Genomic DNA, 24,735 nt, shown 5'->3' on the forward strand with positions numbered 1-24,735 from the left:
TGCATTTAGTCCTTATATTACTGTAGCATATGCTGCAGCAAATGTAGGGACCACAATGGAAATAAGCCATTGACTTTACTGTGCAATCCCTGTCACTCTTAAAATTATTTGTGTATATATATTATTTTTTTACTGAGAAATAAAATCAATAAATCTAAACTTGTGCAGCGGCCATTTGATGAATGGAAAGAGAGCTGTTACAAAACAACAAAAACGTTTCATGACATTCGGAGATTGTCAAGCCAAGCCTTCTATACTGGGTAAGCCTAAAATAGGGAGGGATGGGTTTTCAGTTTGTCACGATTGACATAGCCTTATTTATTGTGGTGTTGAAAAATGCAAACCATGATATTGAAGTGCCCAAAGTCGATATGTTTTGTTAATTGGTTTTGTGGTGCATTGGCACAGAAACCTGTTGGTGGAAAATTTGTTGCATATATTTCATATAATTATAAATGTGGCATCAAAATGTTGAAAATCTGATTTCCCCATAGCTGATCATTGTCTGCAGGCGGCTCTGATGGTGAAGTAATGAAACAGGAAGGGAAACCCTCAACCTTCTGGCCCATAGCCCTGCGTGGCATCGACTGTGCCACAAAAGCATGCTAGTTAGCCAACGTCATTAGTCATCTATGGGCTACGTTGATATCCACATTTATAAAATGTAACTTGGCAAGTCTGTTAAGAACAAATTCTTGTTTACAACGACAGCCTACCCCGGCCAAGCTCTAAACCGGACAACGCTGTCCTAATTGTGCGCCACCCTATGAGACTCCCAAGCATGGCCGGTTGTGATACAGCCTGGAATCAAACCAGGTCTGTAGTGACGCCTCCAGCACTGAGATGCAGTGCCTTAGACCGCTGCGCCACTCAGGAGCCCATGATCACAGGGTAGCTACTGTTATTTGAGGTCATGCACATTGTTTTGAATTAATTATCAGAGTGGGGGAGGGTGTTCCATGTATTTTACAGTACAAGGGGAGGGTCATGTGAAAAATATGTTTTATGTGGGGGGGGGCTGCATTTTTTTTATGACACCTTGATTCGGACCAGCCCCTTGTTAGTGGAAGTGTAGTTTAGTAGGATGGAGGCTCTATAGCTGTATGGATCTGTAACTGCTACAGTGTAGTTTAGTAGGATGGAGGCTCTTTAGCTGTATGGATTCATTCGAATTTCTTGCCGCGTTCTGAGAAATGTAGTTGAGCCGGAAACTTTCTTCATGCCTACTTTATACCGGGGGATTCTTTGTGTGCCGTACCCTCAAGCCGGAAGTTGTTGGTATCCATCAAATATTTCATACGTAGCTAGCTAACTGAATGGATGATTTATCGCCCATCTAATTGGGGTGCATTTATAACTAATGCCTTCCCCAAAAAGTCATAAATGAAGAAATTGGTGCCTCACAAGACCTAATACTAGTAACGACGTTATTCCCGGTAAGTGTCCATAGATGGCTAACGACGGTGGCTAACCTCTAAACCTGGCTAACGGACTAGGTAGCTAGCTAGCAATATCTCCCTGGCTCTCCAGCAAACAAGAATACATAGATAGTAGCTAGCTAGCTAACCGATAATGTAACGTTAGCTAGCTAATAACACAGCGAGACATCATAGCTACCTTTGGCTTATTTCGCCGTATCATGTGTCAGTGGCCAGTTTACTCATGACAACAAAGCAATTGGCTAAGCAGAAACAAACTAGTAATTGGTTTGCGTGTCTAGTGGTTGGCTTGTGTATTTCTTCTGACCAATTGGTTTTCTGTCCAATGTTGTGTGTGTGTGTGTGTGTGTGTGTGTGTGTGTGTGTGTGTGTGTGTGTGTGTGTGTGTGTGTGTGTGTGTGTGTAGCCGGCGGGTTGCCATGGCTACTAGGATGAAGTTAAAACTGAAGACTGTGTTTGTACTCTACTTCATGGTCTCACTCATGGGCCTCATCTACGCTCTCATGCAGCTTGGTAAGACTGTCTATCTCTCCTTTCCTTGTCTTCTCTTTTCTCGTCACCTTTACTTGTATCCTGTCCGCATCTCTCTTGGTTCCTTTCCCCTGTCTCCTCTCTGTCTCTTCTCCTTTGTTATCACTGACAGTCCTATGAAGTCCTCATAGATTAGTAGTCTCAAAGGAATGTATCACAAATCGTTATTGAGACAATCGTTGTTTGGTGAACATAGTCCTAACCAGAGCCATACCTTTACAAATAAGATGTATAAATATATGGCTTTGGTCCTAACTAGACTTTACTTTCGTGAGATGTAGTGCACTGAATAGGAGACAGGAATTGGGCTGCATTTAAATTGACTGAATGAGAGACAGGAATTGAGCTGCATTTACATTTACTGAATGGAAGACAGGAATTGGGCTGCATTTAAATTGACTGAATGGGAGACAGGAATTGGGCTGCATTTCAATTGACTGAATAGGAGACAGGAATTGAGCTGCATTTACATTTACTGAATGGAAGACAGGAATTGGGCTGCATTTAAATTGACTGAATGAGAGACAGGAATTGAGCTGCATTTAAATTTACTGAATGGAAGACAGGAATTGGGCTGCATTTCAATTGACTGAATAGGAGACAGGAATTGGGCTGCATTTCAATTGACACCTTAACTGACTGTATAACCTGTTTCTGTCCCCAGGCCAGCGCTGTGACTGTGCAGAGCATGACATGCCCAAGGACCGTACTATCTCTCGTCTGCGGGGGGAACTGCATCGGCTGCAGGAGCAGATGAGGAAGGCTGAGCCCACCAAACCCCCCCAGAAACTAGCAGTGAAACCGTCCCAACCCACCATCTACGTCATCACACCAACCTACACCAGGTAGGAAGGTGGACAGAGAGAGAGAGACCCACACACTTTCTTTACCACCTGTTGTCTCTTCACTCTCTCGTTCCTTTCCTCGCACCATCTCTAACATTCTGTCCATCCCTTTCTCTAGGTTTGTCCAGAAAGCAGAGTTAACCCGGCTTGCCCAGACGTTCCTCCATGTCCCTCAGCTCCACTGGATCCTGGTGGAAGACTCTCCCCATAAAACCCCTCTGGTCTCTGGGTTCCTGGCCTCCAGCGGCCTGGCCTACACACACCTCCACACCCCCACGCCACGCGACCGCAAACTACAGGAGGTGGGTTCAGATCCAGTCGCTGACCAGGCTCACTAATTTGCATGTCAGTCATCTGCCAGACCTCACAATGCCTAGATAGCTAACTGCATAATATAAAGAAATCTGATGCACATCCTTATTTACTCACTTACAAACTCCTACAGGGTCTACATTTAAATTAAAACAAAGAATTAATAAAATTACTATATTGATTGATGGATTTATCATTTGATTTATTGATTGGTTATTCCCCCAGGGTGACCCTAGCTGGTTGAAGCCCCGCGGGGCGGAGCAGAGGAACGAGGGGCTGCGGTGGCTGAGAGAGGACAGGAGGGGGCAGCCTGGAGCAGACACACAGCTGGGGGTGGTCTACTTCGCTGATGACGACAACACATACAGCCTAAAGCTCTTTGAGGAGGTAGGAGACAGACACACTGATCTGGCATCTTCTAGCTCTTCAACCCTGGGGGCTGTGCCAGCTAGTTGTCCTAAATATTCTGATTTAACTTCCACTTTTCAAGAAATAAACTTGACAACCAACAAGACATATTAAAGTTTAGCTTTCAAAATGAACCACAAAATTATATATATAAAAAAAATGTACCCCCTTTTTCTCCCCAATTTCGTGGTATCCAATTGGTAGTTACTGTCTTGTCTCATCGCTGCAACTCCCGTACGGGAGAGAGGCGAAGGTCGAGAGCCGTGCGTCCTCCGAAACACAACCCAACCAAGCCGCACTGCTTCTTGACACAATGCCCGCTTAACCCGGAAGCCAGCTGCACCAATGTGTCGGAGGAAACACCGTACACCTGGCGACCGTGTCAGCGTGCACGGCGCCCGGCCCGCCACACGAGTCACAATGGGACGAGAACATCCCTGCCGGCCTAACCCTCCCTTAACCCGGATGATGCTGGGACAATTGTGCACCGCCCCATGGGTCTCCTGGTCGCGGCCGGCTGCGACAGAGCCTGGACTCGAACCAGGATTTCTAGTGGCCACTCGGGATGCCATGAACCACAAAATTAAGAGCTATATCTAAGTGTTATATCACCCACTGGTGTGGCTCATTCTTGTTGACTAGTTTAAAACTGGACTGTAACATCTCTCTAGATGTGTGGTACCCAGTGTGTCTCTGTAACATCTCTCTCTCTAGATGTGTGGTACCCAGTGTGTCTGTAACATCTCTCTCTAGATGTGTGGTACCCAGTGTGTCTCTGTAACATCTCTCTAGATGTGTGGTACCCAGTGTGTCTCTGTAACATCTCTCTCTAGATGTGTGGTACCCAGTGTGTCTGTAACATCTCTCTCTAGATGTGTGGTACCCAGTGTGTCTCTGTAACATCTCTCTCTAGATGTGTGGTACCCAGTGTGTCTCTGTAACATCTCTCTCTAGATGTGTGGTACCCAGTGTGTCTCTGTAACATCTCTCTCTAGATGTGTGGTACCCAGTGTGTCTCTGTAACATCTCTCTCTCTAGATGTGTGGTACCCAGCGTGTCTCTGTAACATCTCTCTCTAGATGTGTGGTACCCAGCGTGTCTCTGTAACATCTCTCTAGATGCGCGGTACCCAGCGTGTGTCTGTGTGGCCAGTCGGCCTGGTGGGAGGGATGAGATATGAGAGACCTGTGGTCGAGGCGGGGAAGGTTGTACGCTTCCATACTGGCTGGCGCCCCAGCCGCCCCTTCCCATTGGACATGGCTGGCTTCGCCGTGTCGCTCAAGCTGGTGATAGCCAATCAGGACGCATGTTTCGACGGCGACGCACCGATGGGGTTCCTGGAAAGCAGCTTCCTGCAGGGATTGGTTACCATGGACGAACTGGAACCGAAGGCGGAGAATTGTACTAAGGTGTGTGTGGGGGGGGGGGAGTGGTTGGTAAAACTATAATAGAATAGTGGTGTTGAACCGGTGATGGTGTATGGGGGGGGGCTGTTGATGGTGTATGGGGGCATGTTTTTGAGTCACGTGTATGTGTGTGATTGACAGGTGTTGGTGTGGCACACGCGGACAGAGAAGCCCAAGATGAAGCGAGAGGAAGCGCTTCAGAAACAAGGCCTGGGTTCTGATACTGCTGTAGAGGTGTGAGGACCAGACACCATACAACTACACACACACACACTACATCTGCTTTAAAACATTCCATGCGTCTGAAAAAGGCTCCCTGTATAGTGCAATACTTTTGTCCAGAGCCCTATGGGTCTCTCTAGCTGTAAGGGTTCACTTTATGGGTCTCTCTAGCTGTAAGGGTTCACTTAATGGGTCTCTCTAGCTGTAAGGGTTCATTTAATGGGTCTCTTTAGCTGTAAGGGTTCACTTTATGGGTCTCTCTAGCTGTAAGGGTTCACTTAACTTAAGAATCTGACCCTTTTTTTTCAATTTTCGCCTAAAATGACATACCCAAATCTAACTGCCTGTAGCTCAGAACCTGAAGAAAGGATATGCATTTTCTTGGTACCATTTGAAAGGAAACACTTTGAAGTTTGTGGAAATGTGAAAGGAATGTAGGAGAATATAACACATTAGATCTGGTAAAAGATAATAAAAACAACATTTTTTTTTCCTTTTTGTACCATCATCTTTGAAATGCAAGAGAAAGGCCATAATGTATTATTCCAGCACAGGTGCAGTTTAGGTATTGGCCACTAGATGGCAGCAGTGTATGTGCAACGTTTTAGTCTGATTTGCATTTCTGTTCAAAATTTTGTATCAAGACTGCCCAAATGTGCCTAATTTGTTTATTAATAACTTTTCATGTTCAAAACTGTGCACTCTCCTCAAAACAATAGCATGGTATTATTTCACTGTAATAGCTACTGTAAATTGGACAGTGCAGTTAAGATTAACAAGAATTTAAACTTTCTGCCCATATCAGATATGTCTATGTCCTGGGAAATGTTCTTGTTACATACAACCTCATGCTAATCACATTAGCCTACGTTAGCTCAACCGTCCCGCAGGGGACCGATCTCTCGAGCTGTAAGGCTTTCCCAAACCCCCCCCCACGTTTAGGATTTTGCCCTAGCTGATTTTTAAATAACCAACTCATCACTAAGCTTTGGTTATTTGAATCAGCTGTGTAGATGTTAGGGCAAAAACCAAAAGGTGCACCCAGGGGAGGGGGGGTTGGGAAACCCTGTTCCAGCTAGCTGTACTATGCTGATGCTGTATATGGAACTAACAAGATATTCTTAGTGGTACACTATCCTCTATATGTGTTTACGGAATAGGGTGGCATTTAGGATGCAGACACAATGTACATAATGTAAGATATTATCTGAAGGCTGTTTTTAAGACCAGTCAACCTATTTAAATTTGTCGTAACTGTGACTGTGTTTGTGTATGTAGTTCCAGTTAAAAGTTTGGACACACCTACTCATTCAAGGGTTTAAAAAAAAAATGAAAAAAAAAGTTCCTTTTCTACATTGTAGAATAATAGTAAAGACATCAAAAGAACACAAATGGAATCCTGTAGTAAGCAAAAAAAGTGTTAAATAATTCTAAATATATTTTAGATTCTTCAAAGTAGCCACCCTTTGCCTTGATGACAGCTTTGCACACTCTTGGCATTCTCTCAACCAGCTTCATGAGGTAGTCACCTGGAATTAATTTCAATTAACAGGTGTGTCTTGTTGAAAGTTAATCTGTGGAATTTCTTTCCTTAAAGTGTTTGAGCCAATCAGTTGTGTTGTGACAAGGTAGGGGTGGTATACAGAAGATAGCCCTATTTGGTAAAAACCAAGTCCATATTATGGCAAGAACAGCTCAAATAAGCGATGTTTTTTGAAGTGCAGTCGCAAAAACCATCAAGCGCTATGATGAAACTGGCTCTCATGAGGACCACCACAGGAAAGGAAGACCCAGGGTTACCTCTGCTGCAGAGGATAACTTCCTTTAGAGTTACCAGCCTGATTCACGCAGCCCAAATAAATTCTTCACAGAGTTCAAAGGAGGTGTGAATCAGGCCTCCATGGTCAAATTGCTGCAAAGAAACCACAACTAAAGGAAACCAATAATAAGAAACACGAGCAATGGACATTAGACCAGTGGGAATCTGTCCAAATTTGAGATTTTTGATTCCAACCGCCATGTCTTTGTGAGACGCAGAATAGGTGAATGGATCTCTGCATGTGTGGTTCCCACCATGAAGCTTGGAGGAGGATGTGTTAAGGTGTCGGGGTGCTTTTTCTGGTGACACGGTCAGTGATTTATTTAGAATTCAAGGCACACTTAACCAGCATGGCTACCACAGCATTCTGCAGCGATATGCCATCGCATCTGGTTTGCGCTTAGTGGGACTATCATTTGTTTTTCAACAGGACAATGACCCAACACACCTCCAGGCTGTATAAGGGCTATTTTACCAAGAAGGAGAGTGATGGAGCGCTGCATCAGATGACCTGATCTCCACAATCACCCGACTTCAACCCAATTGAGATGGTTTGGGATGAGTTGGATGGACTGCAGAGTGAAGGAAAAGCAGCATATGTGAGAACTCCTTCAAGACTGTTGGAAAACCATTCCAGGTGAAACTGGTTGAGAGAATTCCAAGACTGTGCAAAGCTGTCATCAAGGCAAAGGGTGCCTACTTTGAAGAATCTCAAATATATATATATACTGCTCAAAAAAATAAAGGGAACACTTAAACAGCACAATGTAACTCCAAGTCAATCACACTTCTGTGAAATCAAACTGTCCACTTAGGAAGCAACACTGATTGACAATAAATTCCACATGCTGTTGTGCAAATGGAATAGACAACAGGTGGAAATTATAGGCAATTAGCAAGACACCCCCAATAAAGGAGTGGTTCAGCAGGTGGTGACCACAGACCACTTCTCAATTCCTATGCTTCCTGGCTGATGTTTTGGTCACTTTTGAATGCTGGCTGTGCTTTCACTCTAGTGGTAGCATGAGACGGAGTCTACAACCCACACAATTGGCTCAGGTAGTGCAGCTCATCCAGGATGGCACATCAATGCGAGCTGTGGCAAGAAGGTTTGCTGTGTCTGTCAGCGTAGTGTCCAGAGCATGGAGGCGCTACCAGGAGACAGGCCAGTACATCAGGAGACGTGGAGGAGGCCGTAGGAAGGCAACAACCCAGCAGCAGGACCGCTACCTCCGCCTTTGTGCAAGGAGGAGCACTGCCAGAGCCCTGCAAAATGACCTCCAGCAGGCCACAAATGTGCATGTGTCTGCTGAAACGGTCAGAAACAGACTCCATGAGGGTGGTATGAGGGCCCGACGTCCACAGGTGGGGGTTGTGCTTACAGCCCAACACCGTGCAGGACGTTTGGCATTTGCCAGAGAACACCAAGATTGGCAAATTCGCCACTGACGCCCTGTGCTCTTTACAGATGAAAGCAGGTTCACACTGAGCACGTGACAGACGTGACAGAGTCTGGAGACGCCGTAGAGAACGTTCTGCTGCCTGCAACATCCTCCAGCGGTGGGTCAGTCATGGTGTGGGGTGGCATTTCTTTGGGGGGCCGCACAGCCCTCCATGTGCTCGCCAGAGGTAGCCTGACTGCCATTAGGTACCGAGATGAGATCCTCAGACCCCTTGTGAGACCATATGCTGGTGCGGTTGGCCCTGGGTTCCTCCTAATGCAAGACAATGCTAGACCTCATGTGGCTGGAGTGTGTCAGCAGTTCCTGCAAGAGGAAGGCATTGATGCTATGGACTGGCCCGCCCGTTCCCCAGACCTGAATCCAATTGAGCACATCTGGGACATCATGTCTCGCTCCATCCACCAACGCCACGTTGCACCACAGACTGTCCAGGAGTTGGCGGATGCTTTAGACCAGGTCTGGGAGGAGATCCCTCAGGAGACCATCCGCCACCTCATCAGGAGCATGCCCAGGCGTTGTAGGGAGGTCATACAGGCACGTGGAGGCCACACACACTACTGAGCCTCATTTTGACTTGTTTTAAGGACATTACATCAAAGTTGGATCAGCCTGTAGTGTGGTTTTCCACTTTAATTTTGAGTGTGACTCCAAATCCAGACCTCCATGGGTTGATAAATTGGATTTCCATTGATTATTTTTGTGTGAATTTGTTGTCAGCACATTCGACTATGTAAAGAAAAAAGTATTTAATAAGATTATTTATTTCATTCAGATCTAGGATGTGTTGTTTAAGTGTTCCCTCTATTTTTTTTGAGCAGTGTAAATATAATATTTTGATTTGTTTAGCACTTTTTTTGGTTACTACATGATTCCATATGTATTATTTCATAGTGTTGATGTCTTCACTAGTATTCTACAATGTAGAAAATAGTAAAAATAAAGAAAAACACTTGAATGAGTAGGTGTGTCCAAACTTTTGACTGGTACTGTATGTATACTGAGTGGTGTGTGTGTGTGTGTGTGTGTGTGTGTGTGTGTGTGTGTGAGTACTTGGGTAGCAGAATTCTGGGAACTTTCTCCAAGTCCCCAGGTTTTCTAGAAGTCCCAGTTGAAAGATAACCGAGCATGAGTCGGGAACAAGCATGAAATCTGGAATCTTCTAACCAGGATTTTCTGGAAAACTGTAGTTTAGCCACCGTGTGTAATAGTAGAGTACTTGGCAGTAGATAATGATACTAAGTGGTTGAGTGTATTGTGGTGCCTGTTGAATCTGTCTGTAAGAACGTTAAGTGTGTACCAAATGGCATCCTATTCCCTTTTATAGTGCACTACTTTTGACCATGGTCTATAGGGCTCTCCAAAGTAGTGCACTATATACAATATATAGGTTGTCATTTGGGAAACATTCTCAGTATTATGTGGCCGTTGTCCCTGCCTTGAAAATAAATACATCATTTATTTAATCATGAAAATAAACATTTTGTTGTTTGTGAAATTCTTTGTGCCGTTTTGTCTTCTTCAGAGGAAGTTCAGGTAATGACCGCATGTGTCTGGCTTTTTGTTCAGGTTCACTGAACGGAGGCGTTTTATTAGGCTAGTGTCAGCGACTGTGAAAGACCACTAACCCACCTGTTCTCTGTGTGACTCCCATTGTAGAGAATAAAGACTAAGTAGTGCCAATGATGAGCCGTCGCTGTGGTGGTGGCGAGCCGTCGCGGTGGCGAGCTGTCGCGGTGGCGAGCCGTGGCGGTGGCGAGCCGTGGCGGTGGCGAGCCGTGGCGGTGGCGAGCCGTCGCTGTGGCGGTGGCGAGCTGTGGCGGTGGCGAGCCGTCGCGGTGGCGAGCCGTGGCGGTGGCGAGCCGTCGCTGTGGCGGTGGCGAGCCGTGGCGGTGGCGAGCCGTCGCTGTGGCGGTGGCGAGCCGTCGCTGTGCGGTGGCGTCGGCGAGCTGTCTGCTGGAGGGCAACTTTCTTCGTCTGTGTGTCACTCGCCTCTTTCTTTTTTGTCTCTGACTGCCTTCTTTACCCTGCTTGTCTCTCTTCCTCTCTGTCTTTTGCATAGTAAGGACCTATCTTTAACACCCAGTAGGCACACAGTCTGTATGACCATGATGGTAAACCCTGTTCATTGAGTCCCAAATGATGGCCCCCTATTTACTATCATTTGAAACGATACAATGACTGAGGTTAAAGTGTAGACCGTCAGTTTTAATCTGAGGGTATTTTAGTGAGTAGTGATGAGTGAGAAAGTTAGACGCACAAACATCATACCCCCAAGACATGCTAACCTCTCACCATTACAATAACAGGGTAAACTGTGACAGGTAAAATGATAACCGCGACCTGCTTTATCTCCGAAGGCAGGGCTCTCCAACCCTGTTCCTGGAGAGCTACCTTCCTGTAGGTTTTAACTCCAACCCTGTTCCTGGAGAGCTACCCTCCTGTAGGTTTTAACTCCAACCCTGTTCCTGGAGAGCTACCCTCCTGTAGGTTTTCTCTCCAACCCCAGTTGTAACTAACCTGATTCAGTTTATCAACCAGCTAATTATTAGAATCAGGTGAGCTAGATTAGGGTTGGAGGTAAAACCTACAGGAGGGTAGCTCTCCAGGAACAGGGTTGGAGGTAAAACCTACAGGATGGTAGCTCTCCAGGAACAGGGTTGGAGTTAAAACCTACAGGATGGTAGCTCTCCAGGAACAGGGTTGGAGGTAAAACCTACAGGATGGTAGCTCTCCAGGAACAGGGTGGAGTTAAAACCTACAGGATGGTAGCTCTCCAGGAACAGGGTTGGAGGTAAAACCTACAGGAGGGTATCTCTCCAGGAACAGGGTTGGAGGTAAAACCTACAGGATGGTAGCTCTCCAGGAACAGGGTGGAGTTAAAACCTACAGGATGGTAGCTCTCCAGGAACAGGATTGGAGGTAAAACCTACAGGAGGGTATCTCTCCAGGAACAGGATTGGAGGTAAAACCTACAGGAGGCTGGCTCTCCAGGAACAGGGTGGAGTTAAAACCTACAGGATGGTAGCTCTCCAGGAACAGGGTGGAGTTAAAACCTACAGGAAGGTATCTCTCCAGGAACAGGGTTGGAGGTAAAACCTACAGGATGGTAGCTCTCCAGGAACAGGGTGGAGTTAAAACCTACAGGATGGTAGCTCTCCAGGAACAGGGTGGAGGTAAAACCTACAGGAGGGTAGCTCTCCAGGAACAGGAGTGGAGGTAAAACCTACAGGAGGGTAGCTCTCCAGGAACAGGGTGGAGTTAAAACCTACAGGAGGGTAGCTCTCCAGGAACAGGATTGGAGGTAAAACCTACAGGATGGTATCTCTCCAGGAACAGGGTTGGAGTTAAAACCTACAGGAGGGTATCTCTCCAGGAACAGGATTGGAGGTAAAACCTACAGGATGGTATCTCTCCAGGAACAGGGTTGGAGTTAAAACCTACAGGAAGGTATCTCTCCAGGAACAGGATTGGAGGTAAAACCTACAGGATGGTAGCTCTCCAGGAACAGGATTGGAGGTAAAACCTACAGGATGGTAGCTCTCCAGGAACAGGATTGGAGGTAAAACCTACAGGAGGGTAGCTCTCCAGGAACAGGGTTGGAGGTAAAACCTACAGGATGGTAGCTCTCCAGGAACAGGGTGGAGTTAAAACCTACAGGATGGTATCTCTCCAGGAACAGGATTGGAGGTAAAACCTACAGGATGGTAGCTCTCCAGGAACAGGATTGGAGGTAAAACCTACAGGAGGGTATCTCTCCAGGAACAGGATTGGAGGTAAAACCTACAGGATGGTAGCTCTCCAGGAACAGGGTGGAGTTAAAACCTACAGGATGGTAGCTCTCCAGGAACAGGATTGGAGGTAAAACCTACAGGATGGTAGCTCTCCAGGAACAGGGTTGGAGTTAAAACCTACAGGATGGTAGCTCTCCAGGAACAGGGTGGAGTTAAAACCTACAGGAGGGTAGCTCTCCAGGAACAGGGTGGAGGTAAAACCTACAGGATGGTAGCTCTCCAGGAACAGGATTGAAGGTAAAACCTACAGGATGGTAGCTCTCCAGGAACAGGATTGAAGGTAAAACCTACAGGATGGTAGCTCTCCAGGAACAGGGTTGGAGGTAAAACCTACAGGATGGTAGCTCTCCAGGAACAGGATTGGAGGTAAAACCTACAGGAAGGTAGCTCTCCAGGAACAGGGTAGGAGTTAAAACCTACAGGAGGGTAGCTCTCCAGGAACAGGATTGGAGTTAAAACCTACAGGAGGGTAGCTCTCCAGGAACAGGATTGGAGGTAAAACCTACAGGATGATAGCTCTCCAGGAACAGGATTGGAGCGAAAACCTACAGGCTGGTAGCTCTCCAGGAACAGGATTGGAGAGCCCTGTCCTAAGGTACTGTATTGCACAAGTTGACTGCAGGTAATAACTTCAAAAGTAGCTACAAATATTGAAATGTATTGAAAAACTTCAAATAAATAGTTTTGACAGTATTGAAAATTGATCCCGTGGCTTTTTCCAAATACCCCTGTATATAGTGTATACAGTATACCGCCGAAGCCTGGTATGATATTTGTGCATTAAACTTTCTCACTCATCATTATTCACAATTCATTCAGGATTATCCATAATCATGCTAGTGTTTAGAAACATTCTATTCACAATAAAAGTGACTCAAATGTTACAATACATTATTTACCTTTTCATTTCAATTGGGCACAAAATAATCTGAAACGGACCAAAATAAACAGCAAATAGATCCCAGAAATGTGTAGAATCACAAGCTTGATGTATGAATATGGGACCAAATACTTCACTTGGTTAAAGAAGATTGTGATGAATAAAAAAAGTATAAAATTTTCATTTAATAAGGACCAAAAAATTGACAGCTTTGCCATACAGGTTGCAAAATATTGGGAAGAGATTTTCGATGTACCGATTCCATGGCACTTGTTTTATGAACGAATACACAAAACGACACTGGATTTAAAACGTTTGAGTTTTTCAAATTTAAATTATTATACAAAATTCTTGCAACCAATAGAATTGTATTATTATTACTAATACAACCATCCCAGCTCTGCAGATTTTGTTGCGAAGAGACAGAATCATTAGATATTGTGTTTTGGTAGTGTCCATGTGTAGCTGTGAAGAGACAGAATCATTAGATAATGTGTTTTGGTAGTGTCCATGTGTAGCTGTGAAGAGACAGAATCATTAGATATTGTGTTTTTGTAGTGTCCATGTGTAGCTGTGAAGAGACAGAATCATTAGATAATGTGTTTTGGTAGTGTCCATGTGTAGCTGTGAAGAGACAGAATCATTAGATATTGTGTTTTGGTAGTGTCCATGTGTAGCTGTGAAGAGACAGAATCATTAGATAATGTGTTTTGGTAGTGTCCATGTGTAGCTGTGAAGAGACAGAATCATTAGATAATGTGTTTTGGTAGTGTCCATGTGTAGCTTGTTTTTGGTCGCAGGTCCAGGAATGGATGAAGAATTGCAACAGCACCTGGAGCTAACTCTGCAGATAGCACTGCTGGGTAATCTGAAAAATCATAATGAATCGATCAATAATATAATAATACTCTTAGCAAAAAATGTTTCTTTAATTTACAATCTATAGAAACTATGAGAATAGAAAGGTTCAGAACTTTTGTGAAACAACACAGTTGAAAAATATATGGCAAATAGAAATCACCCCTGGATGGTGTTCAGAGATAGATGGGAGGAGTGGAGCTGTAGTGGAGCTGAAGGGTGGGACTAAAAACAAACAAAAGATAACTAATGTAAAATATACTGTGTCTGTAAAATGTATATAGTCTGTATAAGCTGGAAGTAGAAGCCTAAGTGTTGTTGTCCATTAGTTTACTCCAATTAGGGGAAAATAATAAAGGAAAATATATCGAGAATTTTAAATGATGCAGACAATAACATTGATGGAAGCCGCAATCCATTTGTTATGTTGAAGCTGATCTCCCCCCCAAAATAGTGATGTTGAAGCTGATCTCCCCCCAAAATAGTGATGTTGAAGCTGATCTCCCCCCAAAATAGTGATGTTGAAGCTGATCTCCCCCCAAAATAGTGATGTTGAAGCTGATCTCCCCCCAAAATAGTGATGTTGAAGCTGATCTCCCCCCAAAATAGTGATGTTGAAGCTGATCTCCCCCCAAAATAGTGATGTTGAAGCTGATCTCCCCCAAAATAGTGATGTTGAAGCTGATCTCCCCCAAAATAGTGATGTTGAAGCTGATCTCCCCCAAAATAGTGTTGTTGAAGCTGATCTCCCCCAAAATAGTGATGTTGAAGCTGATCTCCCCCAAAATAGTGATGTTGAAGCTGATCTCCCCCAAAATAGTTATGTTGAAGCTGATCTCCCCCCAAAATAGTGATGTTGAAGCTGATCTCCCCCCAAAATAGTGATGTTGAAGCTGATCTCCCCCAAAATAGTTATGTTGAAGCTGATCTCCCCCAAAATAGTGATGTTGAAGCTGATCTCCCCCAAAATAGTTATGTTGAAGCTGATCTCCCCCAAAATAGTGATGTTGAAGCTGATCTCCCCCAAAATAGTTATGTTGAAGCTGATCTCCCCCCAAAATAGTGATGTTGAAGCTGATCTCTCCCCCAAAATAGTGATGTTGAAGCTGATCTCCCCCAAAATAGTGTTGTTGAAGCTGATCTCCTCCCAAAATAGTGATGTTGAAGCTGATCTCTCCCCCAAAATAGTGATGTTGAAGCTGATCTCCCCCAAAATAGTGATGTTGAAGCTGATCTCCCCCAAAATAGTTATGTTGAAGCTGATCTCCCCCAAAATAGTGATGTTGAAGCTGATCTCCCCCCAAAATAGTGATGTTGAAGCTGATCTCCCCCCCAAAATAGTGATGTTGAAGCTGATCTCCCCCCAAAATAGTGATGTTGAAGCTGATCTCCCCCCAAAATAGTTATATTGAAGCTGATCTCCCCCCAAAATAGTTATATTGAAGCTGATCTCTCCCCAAAATAGTTATATTGAAGCTGATCTCTCCCCCCAAAAAAATAGTTATATTAATAATACTTTAGGTCCCCTAAAGGGGGGGGGGGGGTGCTGTAAAAGTGCTGTAATTTCTAAACGGTTCACCCGATAACGATTAAAATTCCCACAAATTAAAGCTGACAGTCTGCACCTTAACCTCATATTCATTGTATTATTTCAGTGCTGGAGTACAGACCCAAAACAACAAATGGAGCTATAATGGGCCCATAGGGTTCTGGTTCAAAAGTAGTGCACTATGTAGGGAATAGGTTGCCATTTGGGACATAAACGGTAACTGGTGACTTAGTCTCTTCCTGTGTTCCGGAACCCTAATTTTCCTATAGCTTCTGAACACTACCTCACAGCTGGGTCTTTGATTGACAGCTGTTCCGCCCACTCCGGTGGGAGTGTGTAGTGATTATGACCATATATGGAATTTCAACCCTCTCTCTCTCTCCTACTTCCCCTGAGGTGTGGGTGCGTTGTCAGGTGAGTAATCAGACTAGTGGCCATGAATCAGATGACAGACACATGGTTTGATCCTGTGATTCACACACTACATGTTGGATCACAGTCAGTGGCACACCACATCCTAACAGAGCAAGACCATGCTGCCTCGTGTGTGTGGTAGATGTGGTAGAGACAAAGGGATAGGGTAATTATCTGAGTGGTAAAAAACCTGGGATGAAGAAAAACTCAGTGCTCACACCCTTGTTTACATCCCAAACACACACACACACATTCCTCTGGATACCAAAGGAGCGGCACGAATACTATTCAAATAACTCTTGTATAGGAAATTACAAGTTTGTATTGTATACTCACACAGACCAAACTGACCCTCACAACAGACCAAACTGACCCTCACAACAGACCAAACAGACCCTCACAACAGACCCTCACAACAGACCAAACTGACCCTCACAACAGACCAAACTGACCCTCACAACAGACCAAACTGACCCTCACAACAGACCAAACTGACCCTCACAACAGACCAAACTGACCCTCACAACAGACCCTCACAACAGACCAAACTGACCCTCACAACAGACCAAACTGACCCTCATAACAGACCAAACTGACCCTCACAACAGACCCTCACAACAGACCAAACTGACCCTCACAACAGACCCTCACAACAGACCAAACTGACCCTCACAACAGACCAAACTGACCCTCACAACAGACCAAACTGACCCTCACAGACCAAACAGACCCTCACAACAGACCAAACTGACCCTCACAGACCAAACTGACCCTCACAACAGACCCTCACAACAGACCAAACTGACCCTCACAACAGACCAAACTGACCCTCATAACAGACCAAACTGACCCTCACAACAGACCAAACTGACCCTCACAACAGACCCTCACAACAGACCAAACTGACCCTCACAACAGACCCTCACAACAGACCAAACTGACCCTCACAACAGACCAAACTGACCCTCACAGACCAAACTGACCCTCACAACAGACCCTCACAACAGACCAAACTGACCCTCACAACAGACCAAACTGACCCTCATAACAGACCAAACTGACCCTCACAACAGACCAAACTGACCCTCACAACAGACCCTCACAACAGACCAAACAGACCCTCACAACAGACCAAACAGACCCTCACAACAGACCAAACAGACCCTCACAACAGACCAAACAGACCCTCACAACAGACCCTCACAACAGACCAAACAGACCCTCACAACAGACCAAACAGACCCTCACAACAGACCAAACTGACCCTCACAACAGACCAAACTGACCCTCACAGACCAAACAGACCCTCACAACAGACCCTCACAACAGACCAAACTGACCCTCACAACAGACCAAACAGACCCTCACAACAGACCAAACTGACCCTCACAACAGACCAAACTGACCCTCACAACAGACCCTCACAACAGACCAAACTGATTTCTAGTTGCTATACATCTTAATCTGTTTATGTGTATACAATAGTCTCATGTGCCTGATTTTAGTTCTGAGTGCTGAGATTACCAGGTGTACACGAGTAGTTAGATATACCAATTAGTACAGTGTAACAACAGTTGCTACACCATCAATCTAGTCATGTGTGTACTGTATCTAAAGAGAACATGTTGATTGTGTAAGACATGTTCTCAGGCTGTTCCATGCGACAGTTAGTATGACGGTCATGATTGTTCAAAACTAACAACAGTACTGGGTATCTATGTGTGTCAGTGGATACATTCCTACACAGTGCATTACTTTTGACCAGAGGGCCCTAATGTAGTTATCTCTTGTATTCCATATCTATCTGTGTTTGTATCAGTGTGTACGTCAACCAGTCCTCCATCAGGCTTGTGAGTGTCAGAGAGATAGTGTGGGTGTTTTCTTTTCTCTCTGGTGACAGCGAGTTCAGGCAGGGTGTGTGACGGAGGAGAATATATGAGAAGAGTTCCCAAAGCAACAGTCACTCAGAACACAGAGAAGATCACCCAGGAAACACAGAGGCACTGCAGGTACGACAGCGCTCTCTCATCTCTCCTTCTCTCTTTCTGTCTTTCTTTCCATCATTCTCTCTGTCTTTCTCGATCTCCCTTTCATCTCTTTCACTCTGTACTTTCCAGTATTCACTAAAGTATGTTAGTTATGTATAAATGCTGTTACGTCGTCTGACTGAGTAATGTGTTGGACTTCTGATTTACCTCCATGTTAAACCAATATTAGCCAACTTGACAAAGATCCACAGGTTTTCTAACCAGACAAGCATTTGTACATCTCTAACCAATCACATGGTTCACATGTTACAGTTAGTGAAACAGAAAGAAACGTCTAGATACTGTTTTACATATCTATGATTTTATGAGTTTTCATATGTATATCTATCTGTATATATCTATCTGTATATCTATGTCAATGTTAATTACCAATCACATGGTTCACATGTTACAGTTAGTGAAACAGAAGGAAACGTCTAGATACTGTTTTACATATCTATGAGTTTCCATATGAAATGGTTTGACAACAGTCTGAGTTAATTAACATTGACATAGATATACAGACAGATATCTACGGACAGATATATGCAGACATATATACGGAGAGACATATATACAGACAGACATATACATACAGACAGACATATACAGACATATATATACGGACAGATATATACAGACAGATATATACAGACAGATATATGCAGACAGACATATACATACAGACAGATATATACAGACAGATATATATACAGACAGACATATACATTCAGACAGATATATACAGACAGATATATAAAGACAGACATATACAGACAGATATATGCAGACAGATATATGCAGACAGACATATACAGACAGATATATACAGCCAGATATATACAGACAGATATATGCAGACAGACATATACAGACAGACAGATATATATACAGACAGACATATACATACAGACAGACATATACAGACAGATATATGCAGACAGACATATACAGACAGACATATACAGACAGACATATACAGACAGATATATACAGACAGATATATGCAGACAGACATATACATACAGACAGATATATATACAGACAGATATATATACAGACAGACATATACATACAGACAGATATATACAGACAGATATATAAAGACAGACATATACAGACAGATATATGCAGACAGACATATACAGACAGATATATACAGACAGATATATACAGCCAGATATATACAGACAGATATATGCAGACAGACATATACATACAGACAGATATATATACAGACAGACATATACATACAGACAGACATATACAGACAGATATATGCAGACAGACATATACAGACAGACATATACAGACAGACATATACAGACAGATATATACAGACAGATATATGCAGACAGACATATACATACAGACAGATATATATACAGACAGATATATATACAGACAGACATATACATACAGACAGATACATACAGACAGACATATACAGACAGATATATGCAGACAGACATATACAGACAGATATATACAGACAGATATATGCAGACAGACATATACATACAGACAGATATATATACAGACAGACATATACATACAGACAGATATATACAGACAGATATATAAAGACAGACAGATATATACAGACAGACAGACATACAGTTATAACCTGTTTTTGTCATGGAGATAGTCATGATGTGACTCATAGGTCTACGTTCCAAATGGCACCCTATTTAGTGCATTACTTTTGAGCAGGGCCCATTGAAAGTAGTGCACTACCTAGGGAATAGGGTGCGTGGAAGCTGGCAGCGTTTGAGGCTCCAACTAGAGAGCAAAGAGTCAAAGTCTGAGTGAGTCTGGAACCAGGAGTCTCTGTTATCTCCGTCATAAACTGAACACACAGAGGCGGCACACAGACACACACACAGTGAACTCTCTGTCATCCAGATGAGATGATGTGACAGAGACAGATGGAGTGACAGATAAACACACAGATAAACATTATCTGACACATTACTGTTGTATCTCATCCAGCACAATGCTTCTTTTTGTCTTATTTCATACCGAATCAAAAAACCACCCCATCCACAACCTCTGGTGTGTGTGTGTGTGTGTGTGTGTGTGTGTGTGTGTGTGTGTGTGTGTGTGTGTGTGTGTGTGTGTGTGTGTGTGTGTGTGTGTGTGTGTGTGTGTGTGTGTGTGTGTGTGTGTCGTACAGAGAATGAGATCATCTATCTGGAAGAACTACATTAAGACATGAATCCCTTTCTCTCTCCCCCCTTTCTCTCTCCCCCGTTTCTCCTCACCCCCCTTTCTCTCTCCCCCGTTTCTCCTCACCCCCTTTCTCTCTCCCCCGTTTCTCCTCACCCCCCTTTCTCTCACCCAGCTTTAAAGACATAAAAACAACAACACAGAGATACGTTGCATTGCGAAAGAGAAGAGAAGGAGAGACAAAAGAAAGAGAAGAGAAGGAGAGAATTAAAAAAAGAAAAGATGGCGATCGGAAAGAGTCCCAGAAACGGTTCCGTCAGGTCTCCGAAGTACCTGGACAAGAGTTCTGGGTTCTACGGCCGCCTGGATGAGCCCGAGATGGGAGGAGAGGAGGAGGAGAGGGGGAGAGAGGGGGACTGGGGGGGATCGTGCCCAGACACAGAGCTCTCTACGGGGGGAGAGACGGACCGGGGAGAGCACGGGGTGTTTGACTTTAACCAGGGAATGATGGGAGATGACGACACTACTCTCCTCCGAAGGAAACCCAGCCGGCTCAGCTCCCGCTGGAGAAGAAGCTCCAGGAAGGCCAAACCCCAGGCGATCTCCCCTAGGCAGGGGGACCAGATCCTGGGTACGGAGATGGAGGCCCCTGTCCTGGAGGTCACAGCGATGGATGTGAGAAGGAGCCGCTGGGGGAGGAGCACCGGGAAAAAACAGGGGGCCGAGCCCCAGACGGTCTCCCCCAGGGAGGAGGGCCCGATCCTGGGTACAGAGATGGAGACGCAGGCCCCTGTCCTGGAGGTCCTGGAGGTGGAAGTGAGGGTAGAGACTGAAGAAGGACAGAGGGAGAAAGAGAGGAGAACAGAAGAGGAGAGGACGCTAGTCCACTTTGCGAGCCGAGAAGAAGCGGATGACCAGGTTCTGATAAAGGACGAGAATAGAGGGAGGGAAGAAGAGAAGGAGGAGATGAAGGGACAGGAGGGGATGAAGGTGATGAGGAAGAGGAGCACACTGAAGAACTACCGCAAGGTGAGAGAACGAGAGAGGATGTTAGTGTGTGTTTTGCCTTCCAGGTACCCTTGGAAAACCTCCACTTGTTATTGTTGTAGCAGCAGCAGTAGTATGCAGGTTTACCCTTCCTACCTAGTTCCATTTAGACAGAGGACAGGACACGGATTACTTAACACATTCTCCCCTCCCTGTGGAATTCTCCCAGAGCGAGTAACAATGGGTTAAAGTTCCACTTCCACAGTTACATTCCAAGAACAGCAGCCAGTAATTAGTCATTTATGGAAACATTTATATGACCCTCTATGCCCATATTATTAACGGTCTGGTCAGAGTCCAATGACTGATCTGTGTACGTCACCCACCCCATGAGCTCAAATGCTAAATTAACTCTGTAGGCCATTTTAAAATCTATTTCTTATTTTATTCAGTTGATAGACAGTTAGGCCTAATGTGCCAAAAACAAAGACAGATATTATAGTAACATTATCGCTACAGTAATATTATAGCTATAGTAACATTATAGCTATAGTAACATTATAGCTATGGTAACATTATCGCTATAGTAACATTATCGCTATAGTAATATTATAACTATGGTAACATTATCGCTATAGTAACATTATCGCTATAGTAACATTATCGCTATAGTAATATTATAGCTATAGTAACATTATCGCTATAGTAATATTATAGCTATAGTAATATTATAGCTATAGTAATATTATCGCTATAGTAATATTATAGCTATAGTAATATTATAGCTATAGTAATATTATAGCTATAGTAATAGTCCCAGGACAACTCCTTAGCTAGTATCAGGTGACACACCTGTACTCCCCACCTGCGACCCTCTCCTCTCCTCTCTTCTCTTCTCTTCTCTTCCCTTCCCCTCCCTAACCCTAACATGTTGTCTGTTTGCTTTATGAATCCATCCCCCTTTCCTCTCCTCCTCCACATTGGGAAATGTTCCCTCTCTCTTTATCATCTGCCTTCCTCATCCTCCTCTCCTCCCCTGTCTGTCCTTCTCTTTCTTCTCCATCAGCAGGGAGAACACACACACAGGTGTCATTCCTGTGCCTTACTATCTGACCACAGATCGTTGTTTGAGGGCACTAGCGATCATCCCTCGCTCCTACCCAGAAACCACCAGGCCAATATTCCTTCCTGATTACACAGAGGTCAGGGGTCATGTCATAAGAGAAAGAGACCAGGATAAACACAACATATGAATAATGATACACATCCACTCTGAACACATAAACAAGTTACCTTGATACACATCCACTCTGAGCACATAAACAAGTTACCTTGATACACATCCACTCTGAACACATAAACAAGTTACCTTGATACACATCCACTCTGAACACATAAACAAGTTACCTTGATACACATCCACTCTGAACACATAAACAAGTTACCTTGATACACATCCACTCTGAACACATAAACAAGTTACCTTGTTCTGGTCTTGACTGGGTCATGTTCCAATTGAAATGTTTTCTTTTTGTTCACAATGTTTTTATCAATATCAATCAAACAATGTTTTCTGGTCACCTGTATTGATTATTCATTCTATCCCCTTCAGACTTTCGACCGAGCGTTCCGTCGAGGGTGGGAGACCTTCGTCACTAACCTGTACAGCGTGACGCTCACACCTGACTCATCATCATCATCATCATCACCATCAAGGGAAATGCACCATTCCTCAGCATTAGCAGAATACAGATAGGGTTCACAAACCTGTTCATCTAATCTGTAAACTGCAATTGTTCCAATCAGGTTATGTAACACCCATATTGTGATTTGAGATTGAGGCTGTCTTGGACAGAGTGTTCCGTTTGTGTTCGCAACTCAACGCAAATGACCTGTGTTCACCTCAATGTATGGTTCAATTGATTAATCAATCAGTGATATTGATCTAGTACATACTGGTTTATCAATGATCAATATGAAAAGCACCTGATGAACACCAGGAAGTACACACCGTTTAACTCATTCTGATTCTGAATTCCAAATAGCACACTATTGTACTAGTGCACTAAATAGGGAATGGGTTTAATACTTCCTCACAGGGTGAGGTTCAACCTCTCTGGAGGACCGTCTGTATGATGGTTTCAGTGTTGTGCAACCTGAGGGATAACTTATGTTTCACTATCCATGTGCCTATTGAACGTAGCCCAAGATGAGACCTGATAACTTATGTTTCACTATCCATGTGCCTATTGAACGTAGCCCAAGATGAGACCTGATAACGTGTTTCACTATCCATGTACCTATTGAACGTAGCCCAAGATGAGACCTGATAACGTGTTTCACTATCCATGTACCTATCGAACGTAGCCCAAGATGAGACCTGATAACTTATGTTTCACTATCCATGTGCCTATTGAACGTAGCCCAAGATGAGACCTGATAACGTGTTTCACTATCCATGTGCCTATTGAACGTAGCCCAAGATGAGACCTGATAACGTGTTTCACTATCCATGTACCTATCGAACGTAGCCCAAGATGAGACCTGATAACTTATGTTTCACTATCCATGTACCTATTGAACGTAGCCCAAGTGTGTTATGTTTGTTTCATAAAAGGAGAACGTTTTCATACCATGAAATGAACTAACTATGGGGGACATGAGGGTACGAAATAACGGTCTCAAACTTTGGTCCTCTGGCTTTGTCTAAAAAGGAGGTTGCGCACACAAACACATTTAATACATTATTTATTAATATTAATTTATTTACTATATGATCGCTTTGCACATTTTTCTGGGTAATCTCTCTCAATAATATCTTACCAAAGAGTTTATTTATTGTTAATTATTGGCCTAAATCACAACATCCAATCTCTCTCTTGCAGCATTGAAGTCAAGCTCAGAATCCTATTAGAGCTATACTGAGCTAGTGGAGGAAAAAATGTTTCTATATTGTGCGTGAATGACTAAATTGTTATGATATTTTGTTTAAAAATCAATGCTTTGTTTTTCTTGTGCCTTTGTCCTAAAATAAAATATGCTTTACAATAAGCTAATTTCTCAAATATATCTGGTTCTTCATCCTCCTAAGAAAATAACGTTTTTGGTCAGCTTTATACTGCCCTACAAAGGCAAAAGGCAGTAACTGCGCTTTAGCTTTTGCCTCTGGGACTCCCGGGTGAATTTACGAACGCACCCTCTGTATGGGGTGCGCGTCTAACAGACTGTCAGCTGGCTATCGATCGTGTGGTGTAACGTTACTGATTCATATAACCCATTGAATGTCTGAATAAAATTATAGGGATAATAGATTGAAGCTAGAATAATTTCACGATCGTCATTTATGGTAACAGGTACTTCAAATATATTTATTCATGCTAATTTAGGTAGGTTTTTTACATTTTGGTCAGCTCTAGCTAGATGGCTGTGTGTGTGTGGTGAACTGATTCAAAGAAACCATCAAATGAAATGTCAGAATATAATTCATTATGAGAGCAGGTAGCATTGTTAGTCTATGCTCGCTAGTTAGTTAGCTAGCTAATTAATTAATGATGTTATCAGATCTACTTAGCTAGCTAATTGTTACCAGTGTCTGGATGTCAGGGTTTCAGAGCA

At 43.8% G+C, this 24,735-nt stretch overlaps 2 protein-coding genes across 3 annotated transcripts; both read left to right on the forward strand.

Annotated features, from left to right (window-relative positions):
- Positions 1–1,234: 1,234 nt before the first annotated feature.
- b3gat3 (beta-1,3-glucuronyltransferase 3 (glucuronosyltransferase I)) lies at positions 1,235–6,564 on the forward strand. 2 transcript variants are annotated; one of them, XM_014156691.2, is made up of 7 exons: positions 1,235–1,436; positions 1,846–1,952; positions 2,635–2,815; positions 2,934–3,117; positions 3,353–3,514; positions 4,654–4,944; positions 5,083–6,564. In XM_014156691.2, exons 2-7 carry the CDS (start codon positions 1,859–1,861, stop codon positions 5,179–5,181), a joined length of 1,011 nt encoding a protein of 336 aa, XP_014012166.1. In that variant the 5' UTR covers positions 1,235–1,436; positions 1,846–1,858; the 3' UTR covers positions 5,182–6,564. The 2 variants fall into 2 exon arrangements, with proteins under 2 accessions (XP_014012166.1, XP_045556502.1); XM_045700546.1 differs by lacking the exon at positions 1,846–1,952 and having other exon boundaries at positions 1,243–1,436.
- Positions 6,565–17,659: 11,095 nt separating this feature from the next.
- On the forward strand, positions 17,660–24,185 carry sb:cb1058 (uncharacterized). The gene is made up of 3 exons (XM_045700548.1): positions 17,660–17,946; positions 20,309–21,162; positions 22,733–24,185. Exons 2-3 carry the CDS (start codon positions 20,416–20,418, stop codon positions 22,874–22,876), a joined length of 891 nt encoding a protein of 296 aa, XP_045556504.1. The 5' UTR covers positions 17,660–17,946; positions 20,309–20,415; the 3' UTR covers positions 22,877–24,185.
- Positions 24,186–24,735: the final 550 nt, after the last annotated feature.

The sequence above is a fragment of the Salmo salar genome, chromosome ssa18, assembly GCF_905237065.1.
Source record: "Salmo salar chromosome ssa18, Ssal_v3.1, whole genome shotgun sequence".
NCBI lineage: Eukaryota > Metazoa > Chordata > Actinopteri > Salmoniformes > Salmonidae > Salmo > Salmo salar.